The 12,716-nt window shown below is 41.1% G+C and overlaps 1 protein-coding gene across 1 annotated transcript in view; it reads right to left on the bottom strand.

The window, feature by feature from the left end:
- LOC115572299 (nucleoprotein TPR-like) overlaps positions 1-12,716 on the bottom strand; it is a 50,373-nt gene that overhangs the window by 35,403 nt on the left and 2,254 nt on the right. Inside the window, exons 2-13 of the mRNA XM_030402225.1 lie at positions 12,114-12,218; positions 11,108-11,172; positions 10,673-10,763; positions 10,305-10,408; positions 9,147-9,311; positions 8,698-8,790; positions 8,428-8,508; positions 8,205-8,292; positions 7,969-8,106; positions 7,776-7,870; positions 3,779-3,976; positions 3,379-3,486 (exon numbers count right to left, since the gene is read on the bottom strand). Of these exons, the coding sequence (XP_030258085.1) occupies positions 3,379-3,486; positions 3,779-3,976; positions 7,776-7,870; positions 7,969-8,106; positions 8,205-8,292; positions 8,428-8,508; positions 8,698-8,790; positions 9,147-9,311; positions 10,305-10,408; positions 10,673-10,763; positions 11,108-11,172; positions 12,114-12,218 (1,331 nt within the window). The remainder of the gene's footprint in view (positions 1-3,378; positions 3,487-3,778; positions 3,977-7,775; positions 7,871-7,968; positions 8,107-8,204; positions 8,293-8,427; positions 8,509-8,697; positions 8,791-9,146; positions 9,312-10,304; positions 10,409-10,672; positions 10,764-11,107; positions 11,173-12,113; positions 12,219-12,716) is intronic.

Genomic DNA, 12,716 nt, shown 5'->3' with positions numbered 1-12,716 from the left:
GATAAGTGAAAGAATTGCACAAAACAATGAAATCAAGTCATAGTTTCTTCTCATATTGACCTGCTGCACTATTGTATGAGAGACACTACAGGTGAAAGGGGCAAACATTTTATGGATAGAAATCAACATTAATCATCAGTAATGGTTCAGTAACTAATTAATTAAATGCATACATTTCTATAACAGAAAACTGAACATTGAATGGAGCCAGGTTCAAGTTCTTGTTTTCAATATACCAAGGTTTTTCAAGAGGGTATTTGGATATCTTGTGATCTCTTCACAAATCAGACCATAACAGCCATAACAAATAAATTGCATTTTGTAATAAATTGTTTTATATATCGACAAAACTAAAACTGAAAAGTTCTGCATATGGAGGGCTACTGAAATGGCGATTTCTGGCTTAGAGTCTGAGAAAAAACCCACATTTTTTTTATATCTACTGTAAAATTCCATACATTCCATCCATAGTAACCGTTGTTTACATCCCTCCCCATGCTAACGTTAGCACAGCACTCAGCAAGCTTGAGCTCATGGTATGTAAACAACAGAGGGCTCATCCGGATGGCATGCACATCATTGCTGGGGACTTTAACAAAGCATGCCTCAAGACTGTTCTCCCCAAATTTCACCAGCACGTCAAGTGTGCAACCAGGGGAGAAAACATACTTGATCATGTTTATTCTAACATCAAGCATGCCTACAGATCAACCGGATCTTTCCAAACAGAAAGCCCTGGATGAGAAAGGAAGTCCAGATCCTGATCAGAGCTCGTAACTCGGCCTTCAGGACGGGAGACAGAGCTCTCTACAGCACTGCCAGAGCTGACCTGAGGAGGGGCATCAAACAGGCCAAGGTCTCCTACAAGAACAAAATAGAAGAATACCTGACGGACAATAACCCGCGTCAGATGTGGAGGGGCATCCAGGCCCTAACCAACTACAAAGGCAACCCCCCTCCCACATCCTCCAACAGCAGCAGCACACTGGCAGAGGAGCTAAACAGCTTCTTTGCCCAGTTTGAGACCACCACCACACACCTGCAGTCACTGCCTCCCCCTGGTTCCAGCACCCCACCTCTCTCTCTCCAGGAGCACGAGGTGAGAAAAAACTTAAGAGCAGTGAACCCCAGAAAAGCTGCTGGTCCTGACGGTATCCCAGGGGCAGTGATTAAAGCATGTGCAGACCAACTGGCAGGGATCCTCACCAAAATCTTCAACCTCTCCCTGACACATGCCACCGTCCCCACATGTCTGAAGGCCTCTATCATCGTCCCCATCCACAAAAAACCTGCCATAGACACCTGAATGATTACAGACCTATCGCTGTGACGTCTGTAATCATGAAGTGCTTGGAGCGATCAGTTTCCCAGCACATCAGAGACTGTCTCCCTCCCTCCCTCGACCCCCACCAGTTTGCCTACAGGGCAAACCGTTCTACAGAGGACGCCATCGCCCTCACAATCCATACAGTGCTGAGCCACCTGGAGAACAAGAAGAGCTATGTGAGGATGCTCTTCGTGGACTACAGCTCAGCATTTAACACCATAATTCCAGACATTCTCATCACCAAACTGCTGGAACTACAGATCCCCCTCCCCACCTGCAATTGGATTAGAAACTTCCTGTCAAGTCGCCCACAGTCTGTGAGACTCGGCCCCCACCAATCCACTGCACTCACACTCAGCACTGGTTCCCCTCAAGGCTGCGTTCTGAGCCCTCTTCTGTACGCCCTGTACACCTACGACTGCTCTCCAACTCACCCAACCAACCGCATTATTAAATATGCGGATGACACGACAGTGGTTGGACTCATCCGAGGCGAGGACGAGACAGCGTACAGGGCCGAGGTGGAGGAACTGTCACTATGGTGCTCAGACAACAACCTGACCCTGAATATCCATAAGACAAAAGAACTCATCATGGACTTCAGGAAGAACAGACATGACCACACCCCCCTCCTCATAAATGGAGAACAGGTGGAGACTGTCACCACCTTCAGGTTTCTGGGCACCCACATCTCCGCAGACCACTCCTGGGCCTACAACATCAGGGCCCTGGTTAAGAAGGCTCAGCAGCGACTACACTTCCTGCGTGTCCTCAGGAAAAACAAACTGGACACAAAGCTGCTGCTGGCCTTCTATCACTCCTCTGTGGAGAGCGTACTGACGTACTGTCTGGGTGTGTGGTACGCAGGCTCAACAGCCGAGGACAGGAAGGCAGTGCAGAGGGCCATAAACACTGCCCAAAAGATCATCGGCTGCCCTCTGACCAGCCTGGAACACATCGCCACATCCTGCAAGGCCATCACAGGAGACCCCTCACACCCTGCCTACCCCCTGTTCGATCTGTTGCCCTCTGGGAGACGCTACAGGTCAACAAAGTCCCACACCAGCAGGCTGACAGACAGCTTCTTCCCCTGGGCCATACCAACTACAAATACGAACGGATACACTCACAAACCTCCCCCCCGCCCGACAAGAACAAACCCAATCTACCTCCTCCTACCTCCCTTTAGCACCTTAAAGGGCTATATATATAATTTATTTATATTTATATTACTATTTGTTCTATGTGTTGCTTTTTTTTATTTGTTGCTGCGGGAGCACCCTCAATTTCATTGTACTCTCCTGTACAATGACAATAAAGACTATTCTATTCCATTTTAGAACCAAAATGATGAATTTAACCAATAAGCCACAGCCACTGACTTATGCAACCATGTGCAGCTACTACACAACATCAACACCACAGCTCACAACACTTACTTTCTCCACTGATCAAGGACTCAACCATACACTTCACTGTCACTTAAAGACTGATTGTTTTTTTGTTCGGTTGTTATTTAATATCTCAGGAACCCTGCACATTGCACAGGCACATTTAGTATCTATTGCACATGTCATGTTCACACAAGGACAGTATAAGTATAAGTAAGTATTATCATTTTCATATTACAAGTTTGATATTTTATGTTTGAATATGCCAAATTCTTCTCATCTAATGAACTATACACTTAATAGCATTAACATTCATTGCACATATCAACTGTATTTCTGAAATGTATTTCTTTCTATTATTTTGTAGTCACGTGACCTGTCAGGTTATGCCTCTGTACAGGAATTCATAAAACAAAAAAATAATAATAATAATTTATTGTCTAACTTTCGGGCCTCTGCAAGGATTTCACATTGAGGTAATAAATATTCATGGGCGTATCATCAAGTGACGCAGACTCAATTTTTGACATCGATGCATGATAGCCCAAAATCTCAAATTGTCCAGTGCTTGAAAAAAAGAAAAAAATCAAAATAAACTAATCCAACTGCACTATTCAGAAATGAGTATTGCTCCTTTTGTCTGTATGTGTGTGTGTGTACCTGAGTAGATGTATCCTCCAGCTGTCTCTCTGCCCTCAGTTTATCTCTCTCCATGCTTTCACAGCTCTGCTTGACCTCTTCTTTCTCTTTCTGCAAACTGTAGATCTCCTAATGAAAATAAGTCAACAAAATACACATTAAGCTAAACAGAATACATTGTTTTCAGAATCAATCAAATCAATTCAATTTCACCATACACAATTACAATAGCAAAAAAGAAACAATGTAATTAGAAGGTAACAAATAGAAATACACTTGTATATACATACCATTCACAAATAAAAACAGTGTCATTATAAACAGTGTGGCAGTGTAATGTTATTAATAAATAACAAAAAATGTTTTACATAATATTATAGAATGTATGTAGACACAGAAGGAACATGAAGTTATCCCAGACCGTTCGAGCTTGTTCCAGCTTGTTGCACAGGGAGGCCATGGATCTCTGCATGCTCTCATACTCTTCTCTCTGACGCTTGAGGACAGGTGCCTTGGACTCAACCTCCTGTACGATCTCATCCAGCACTCTGCTCACCCTCCTGGTTTCTTGCTTCTCAAGCTGAAGCTGTGTCTGACACTCTGCATACGCATTATACAGCTAAACACAGGGACAGACGAGGAATAATCAATACTTGCTACAACAAATTAACAACATCATAGTATTTGTCAGTTGGAGTAGTTATTCAGCCTTCATAATAAAAGACTTACAGGGGAAAGAAGCCAAATACTACATATCAGTGTATAACAATGTGTTTTTTTGTGTTTAACCCCAACAGTAAGCTACATGAATGGTCAAGGCAGTCAAGAAGTGTTTGCTCACTGGCTGTTGGCCTTTTAAGGTTATTAAGAGCAAGTGCTTATTATATCAGCAGCAGCGGGTGTTATGTTTTCCTCTGGGTTTTGGACAAGGCCCCCTGTGGAGAAGGAAGGGTCATTCAGCACTGAATCTTGCTTTGATGCCACACTGTGGTGCTAGCTGTACTGAAGTCTATAAAAGATGCATGCGGTAACACACTAAAACACAACAAATCTATGCTGTATGGCTTCTGATAAAGAAATTCCTCCAAAAAATTAAGAGGTACTGTATGATCATTTGCTATCTGGCATAGATGGGTTGTGCTTGTGTTTTCTAACGGTTGTTCAAAACAAACAGCCAGCGGCGGAGCAGCTGTAGCAGACTGTGGTTGACCAGGTAAACACACCACCATAACTGGCTGCCACAGTTGAAGTGTCTCTGGGCCTGTTAGGTAACGTTAGAGCAGACAGGTTAGGTGGCAGAGGAATGGCAGCGCAGCCCGGTGGCAGCCTGCCTATCCATTCAACCTAGGGTGCCCAAGACACCCTGACAGCAAAGAATGCTTCCGGATGATGAGTGGCCCCGACAGGAGCAGCATAAGATTAGGAGAGGCCAAAGAAGTTGTGTGTACCCACAAAACTACAGCTAAAAAACTGCTGCAAACAGACATTACCAGAGCTAATGTACGAGTCAACACTTTGATCTGGCATAGAGAATGTAACCTAAAAATCCAACCAATCAGAGACAGAGTAGGGTAGTATATCTTGCAAAAACATATGTGGGTTCCACAATAATGCCTCAGCTGTTAGTAAATGCTCGTAGGTTACAGTGCTGATGGCCTCCACTCCCCACACACAGAATTTTGCTGACAGTGAAAACCGACCTGTTGCTTGGAAGAAATGAGAAAGAGGTGGAAGGTGGCACTTTTTATTATTAGTTAACCTTAATTTAGAAGCATCCCATGCAGGATTTGTTGGTCACCATTTATTAAAACAATCTTAGAAATTAAATTAAATAAAGCAATTGAGTGGCAGCATAGGTGAAGGCAGTGAATAGGAGAAATAAAACATTTAGGTTCTGATTGTTTCGCAGCAATTATGTTTTAAAGCAACAAACCGAATAGAGGAAATTGTTAATGTTTTGGTAATGAAAATAAGTCAGGGGAAATACAAAATATAAATAAATATAAAATGTGAAATGCACATTTTTTAGGCTACAGCTGTCTTCATAATAGGTCAATTATATTTTAAAAAAAAGAAATCTATGAATGTGACTTGTGAATGCAATAACTATTTAACTCATTCCTATGTTTCCGCATGCTGTCAAATAATATTCTGCCTTTTTTTTCCTTTTGCACAAGCCATCTCATATCAAGGAATTCATATCACAAACTCCCCAACTGACTAGCCCATTAATGAATTGGCCATATTTTCACACCTTGACTAAACAATGTCCAAAAAACTCTACTGCAACTTGAAATAAACAACATTTGGAGGACGGACAATAACCCTCAGATATTTTAACAATTATGAATCACAATAACTCGTAAAATATCTTCATAAATGTACGTTTCTTATCGCTGAAAAGGTCATTTAATTCAAGTAAATTGGTACTGCTTGACAATTCAACACTGTGGCGATGCACGGTCATTGTAGAAGAAAATGGGGAGTTAAGAATAAATAATTTAAGAATAATAAACAGCTAGCTTCTAGCCACATCCAGTTGATGTAAACTGTCAACCAGTGGGTAATTGGGGTCACACATAAAATAATAGTTTGTTTGTCAGAACACATTGGCATGAATCTTAAGGGGAGGTCAAGTGGGACAAGAGCCCCCATCCTGGGGAAAATATAATATGCCTCCCCAGTACATCACTGTTAACACAACTGGCCTTGTAAGCAGGAGCAATGTAGATAATCTTTGCAGGCAGGGTGACAGATGGTTCATTGGCTGAGTTACTGCATTACTTAAGGTGTCCAACTCAGGAATTCATGTAGTTGCGCTGACCAAAGTTGAGATAAGATTTTCACCCCTGAAGGTTTGAATTCTCAGATGAGTTCAAAAAGACTGGCTCATCAAACCTTGCATGTACTTTTAGATGCACTTTGTGAATGTACAAAAAATGATTGCACGTGTGACAGCTCCACTGCTTCTCCTCCATCCTTGGGACAACACCACTACATAGCCTAACCCTAACTCTAAACCTAACCCCACCACTACGGGTCAACAGTGACAAATAAGCCAAAACACAACTTAATACTATTGGTTACATCAAATGACCAGTAAATGAAAGAACCATCATTATATACAGTGTTTCCTCTAGGATGTTTTTCAGCAGCGGGGGCAGGCTCTTCGGGAGCCGTGGCGGCGTAAACAAATGACACTTGACTGCAGATTTTACTTTTATGCCCAGCATAATCCCCCTTTTTATTGAATGGCTGGCATGGAAAATGGCTTTTTAAAGGCTGAATGTAAAAATAAAAAATAATAACAAAAAATACAACAATAAAATATATATTTTTTTAATTTAATTTAAATTTAATTTAATTTAGGGTCCCAGCCTGATAGCCTGTGCTTCCCTTTAGGTTTTTCTCCTCTACTCTCATCTCTCTCTCCTGCACCATCACTTTGCTCTCCTGCTCCTTCTCTCTGCTCTCCCCCTGCTGTACTCTGCTCTCCTTCACTTTGTTCCACTGCTCCTCCCTGTCTAATGTCTAATGTTACTTGTCTTATACGATTACATAAAACATTAACGTTAGATAATTTACACTCACATCACATCTGATTACAAGTGTGAACACAATTTTTACCTAACCATCATCATTTGAGTCAGTAAAAGGCTAATGATACCTGACTAGTGTCATCTTCATCAGGTGTCTTTCTCTTCTTTGAGAAATATTTGAACAAGCTCATCTGAAAATGCAGTCAGCAGTCACATCATGGCGTGTATATATTCACTTAATGCTATCAGTTAGTTTACTCACGTTAGCGACACTGAGTTGAGTTGGCACCAGGCCCAATTAATTAAGCTACCGATATGTTACGTAACCTTAGCTGGCCATCAATATTTTGCAAATGTCTATTGAACTTATAAAATCTATTCTAAGTTTTCTTAAGCTAATAAGTCTACCTTTTCTCCGGTGAGTCGTTGCCCTATTTTCAAGATGACACTCCTCTGACTCTCCGACCTGGTGCCTGGGTGCTTGACGTGATGTCACTTTCAAGGCCGCCCTCTCGCGAGTAATTAACGTCTACTCCAAAGAGTAGATACTGAGCAAGATAGTTATCTAGTTTACCTCAGCACTCGCGACACCCGACCCAGTGCAGGACTCTGCTGTGAAGGTGGAGATATGATGTGGCGGCGGTGTATTTGCGACAATTAAAAAAAAAAAAGACGAAGAAATTTGAAGGAGCAGTGGCTGGGATTTAGGAGTGGCGGGCTGCCACTCCTAAATGAATGTAGAGGAAACACTGATATAGTTATAATAATACATAACACAAAGAACTAAATTGCCCAAGATGATGTAGAACATAAGACAATGGTCCTGCTGACAGGAGTTGAACCATGTCACCCAGCTCTTGTGTGTTCCATTAAACTCACATCAAAGAACTTCATGCCAGGCTTGACGATGGCAGCGATGGCAGCTGCTGATGGACACATGAAGTCCAACTGCTCCTCAGTCAGAGAGGGTGCGCCTGCAAGAGATCACACACATGGGAATAAAAGTTTGTAATGCATACACACAAAAACGTATAGCTGTTTGATATAAAGTATCTTCTGTGTGTGCTCTTACAGCAGTGTTTGCCAGCTGTCTTCATTGTGGCATTTTCCAGCTCTTTCTCCATTTTCTTGATCTTCTCTCTAAACTCTGCCTCCAACTGAGTCTTTAGTTCCTCTCCCTCTAACACCTTCTTTTCTAGAGTCTTGTTGGCTGCAAAGACACAATGAACAGTCTCATAAAATGGATTTGCACTTTGCATGTGTGCAACACTTTTCTAGATGCCTGTAACCATAAGACTGTAGTAATACCTTCCCCAGTTTCTTTAACCAGCATGCTGAGCTCCTCCACTGCTCTGCTCAGCTCTTGGTTCTTGGACTCAGTGTCTGTCGCTGCCCCCTACAGGGAGAGCAAAGAGATCACATCTTGACTGCTTACAGGGAATAACGTGACTACAACGTGGAGATAAAGCTTCGGATAATTTATTCTTAAACATTTAAAAAGTATTCTGTATCTACATGTAGTAATTCTCACCTTGTAGAGTGAAGAGAGCTTGACATGAGCGTTGAGTTCATTGCGGTATTTTTCCTCCATGGCACTCTGTTCATCTTTAGCCTGGAGAGACATGCACACCATACATACATACATACTATGAATTACACTACAGATGTAGTCATATCTTCAAGTCTTTTAAGGCTACATGGCCTTAATGACTGAATGCAGTGAAGTCAACAGTAAAATTTGTAAAATTGCAGTAAAATTTAACAACAAGTTTTAAGTTTTAGACATATTGATATATATGACCTGCTTCAGTTTGTTGATGAGGTCTGTGGCTCTTTTAGTCTGACTTTCAGCAGTTTCCTTCAGAGTGCTGAGCTGATTCTCCAGTCTGGTCACCTGTTGAAGAGACAAATCATTTGAAGAGAGATTAGATTTCCAGACGTGTGCTACATAATCTACTCTACCAATTAACAGTTCTCTCTGTTTCAGTGGGCAGTATTAGGTCCATGGTCCTTTGATGTCCCAACATGTTGTAATTTCTTTGTAGAGGTCAGCTGACTCAACAGACCATGAAGTTCTACCAAACAGGCCATGTTTATGTGGAGGAGATCCACAAAGATACTGGCATAATTATAACGATGTCAAGAGGAATACCATTGGCAGACTTGTATATTTATCTCACAAGTATCTCAGTGTATACTCAGTTTTTACTCACAGAGTTTAGCTCTCTGTATGCTTTGTCTCTGTGTTACCTGGTCTTTGCTGTTCTTAAGACTGCCTTGTAGCTCCAGGATCTCTTTGCCTTTCTCTCTGTTGGTCTTTAACAGTTCTTCAGTTTTGGTTTGCAGCTCTGCTGTTACCCACTCTATTTTCTTCTCCAGTAACTCTTTTTCCTGCTCCATGCGCTTCTCCCGGTGCTACAACATACAAACAGAGGACATGTTATCGCAAAGAACATGTTACAAATGTGACAGGTGGTTGGCAAAAAAATAATGATCTGGTTCCAATAAAAATCACGCTCAATTCTAGATTTGTGACCACTGGATCAACCAAGACCTAAATTCAGAGGGTTTTTTTGCTGCCACTAAAGGAACTAATTTGCTGGTGATCAGAAACCACAAATATACAACTGTAACATTCGTAAGTGAAAACTGTAAAATACAGTACCAGGCAAACCAAAAGGAATAACCATAAAATATTGGAGGAAGTGATATTAGCCAAAAAGATTGTTACAACTTGCAAAAGCAACGTGTCTGTGTATTCATTCAATTTGGCATTGTGCCTCAATTTAAAACACATCCTGGATGCAGGCGATCACTGTAGGACCGGCATGTCTAAGCTACTGTGGCAGAGGGCTGACTGGAGATAATATACAGAGTAGAACAAGTCAGTAGGAAGACGTGTTACTTAGCATGGAATACTACAGAGGGAACACAGCTTTCTCTGTGAAACATTATGTTTCACTTTCACTTGAGTTCAGTCTTGTCCCCCAATTTAAAACACAGCAATGATCTGACTCATCCTGGTTGTTTACTGTTATTTTCAATCCGTCAATGAGGACAAACAATCACTTGTAGGACCAGCATGCCAAGTAGCATAACAACATAGCAGCTTGTCTTTCAATGAACAGATCAGTGGGTGTCCCCAACACATCACACACACATCTCACACACACACACACACACACACACACACACACACACACACACACACACACACACACACACACACACACACACACACACAACCCCCCCGGAGGTAGTACAGCTTACATCCTCCGCACTAACCCATTCTGAAGGCGACTAATTTACATAATCAAATTACATCAACGTGTAGCACCAGCCCTAATAAAATCCCACATGAGCCTCAAGACTGGACTGCAGTGGTTTCCATGTGCATCTGCTGTGTACCTGTACAGAAGCCTCAGTTGACTGTATGTCATCCAACTTCAACTGCAGCTCCATCTTGACTTTGCTGGTCTCTGTCAGCTTCTCATTGAGACGCTTCACATCCTCTGCAAACACACACACATGGCCACACAAAATTCACAAAACTAAACCAGAAAAATGTATACTGTGGTATGCCATTTGTAGTCCCCCACTGGACTGAATAGATCAAATAACCCTGCCATGAAAACAGAAGACTAACTGTAAGCAGTGTAACAGTATACCTAAAAAGAATAAACACATGTATTTATGAAAACATAACACGGCGTCAACATACAATGAAACCAGATTGTGGGCTGTTTCTGTGCTTGTGTGTGAACCTGATATCTTACCACTAAGGTTTTCCACCTCCTGTGTTCTTTTCTCCAGCAGCCTCGCCAGCTCTCTCTTCTCCGCCTCAATCTCATACTTGGCCTTGGTTTGCTGTCACCACACACAAAAATGAAGGTTACAGATGTAACCACGGTTTAACGACACTGCCAGAGGCAGTGCTTGTCACTGGATATCTTCCATATCAGCAAGGATAATAATATTTTAAAGAAGAAGAAACAAGAAGAGAAAAAGAAGAACAAGAACAAAGAACAAAAGTTTGTAGAAAATATAGTTTAGTTTAGAAAGGTTACTGGTAACTGTCCTCTAAAGTCAATTGTATGAGTTACATATAGATTCACAGGTCTGTTCAACAGAATAATAAAATCATACTTATTTCTGCTATTAGCGCAGATATGAGGAGAGCTGATCCTCATGAGGTGCTTGGATAGGTTTACCTGTTGTGGTGGTTTGTCTTCAGAGGTCTCTCCCTCTATTCCCTTCAGGGTACTCAGCTCTTCATCTGCACAGACAGAAGCATTGAGAAACAGTTCACACTCAGGGCCAGAGGGGAGACTTCACTGGTTCAAGTTTCAAAACATAATGTTTTGTGATTCCATGTGCTTAAAAGCCAAAACTTATATAACCGCCTCTGCACTGCGTGTTAACAGTTAAAAGGGTACAGCACACTGAATTAGAAATAAAATGACAATGAAACAATGAGGTTAAAGATGGACTTTCAGTGTTACTGTGTACAATAAACTACATATAAATACTTAAGAGTACCATATATTTAAACATATTATCAAATCAATTATCTGTTTTGGTGATCTTGGTGATTAACTGAACTGTAATTGAAATTAGTTTCAAAATTATTTCAAATCAAATACTTGGATGAGGGTGCCACAGTTTTTATTTACTTTTATAGCAAATCCAGTGGTGGCAGAAAGCTTACAATTAAATCATTACGGAACCAATCTTCATAAATGTTTTTCGTGACAAAGTACTGTGTGTTCCACGAAAAAACGAGTTTTAGAAATCATTGGTACTGAAGACTGCCATGATATAGGCTACATGCTCTTTACAGTATGTAAACTAAAGCAGATAGAGCAAATACCGAACTACCAGCCTTGTTCTATGTTATCCTAATATGCAGCACTTGTCAGTGCATTGTAAAAAAAAAAAAAAAAGACTTTATTTAAGACTGCATTAGAATTTCCATAAAACAAATTAACAACACTTTTACATTTTCAGAAGACTGTGCATACCTATTTGTGCCATGAGGCCATTCTTAAACCAGAAGCATAGCGAATGAATGGATCATTTAAACTTTAAAATAATTATATTTATCCAAGTCAGGAAGTTGAGTCTAACAAATGGTGACTAATTACTTGTAAGCATTGATTCCCCAATAACCAAAGCTAAGAAAGTGTGTTGTAATTGTAGTCGTGTGTATAAGCTCACTCAGTTTTTTATTCTCCTCCTTGAGTGTCTGCAGGTCTCTGGTGGCAGACAGGATCTGTTCCTGACTCTCTGCCAGTCTCTTGTCAATGTCAAAGTACTGCTGTTCTGTAGGGGAAGAGAACATTCAACAGAAATACATGAGTACACACGTCATAGGCCTACAACTTAATGACTACAACACATGGACAAGTTTTATGCTATATTTCACTGGTGTGTTTGGTGCAAGAGGGAAAGAGCATGACCTGTAGCTAATCCCCTTTATAAGTCATCATTATTTTGTGCAACTGGTGTGCGCACTAGCCACTGATTGTTAGGTAATAAACTACATATCCAAATCTAATTTTATGAAATAAGTAAAAGTACCCTTTGATATTACTAATAATGAATGAGAAGAAACACCATTTTCATTAGTTTAATATTTATTCCCCCCAAAATTTAGACAATAACAAGGATAGCCCCAAATAACAAAAATTGGCAATGTCAGTAGCGGGTGTTTCCACCATTTGCCGCAATGACAGCTTGACAGCGACGTCTCATGCTCCTCTCTAGCCTCATGATGTTGTTCTGAGGCAATGCGTTCCACTACTCCACAAGTGCTACACG

This window comes from Sparus aurata, chromosome 21 (assembly GCF_900880675.1).
Source record: "Sparus aurata chromosome 21, fSpaAur1.1, whole genome shotgun sequence".
NCBI lineage: Eukaryota > Metazoa > Chordata > Actinopteri > Spariformes > Sparidae > Sparus > Sparus aurata.
The sequence above is the reverse complement of the archived record's forward strand: the minus strand, read 5'-3'. Positions and strand labels throughout refer to the sequence as shown.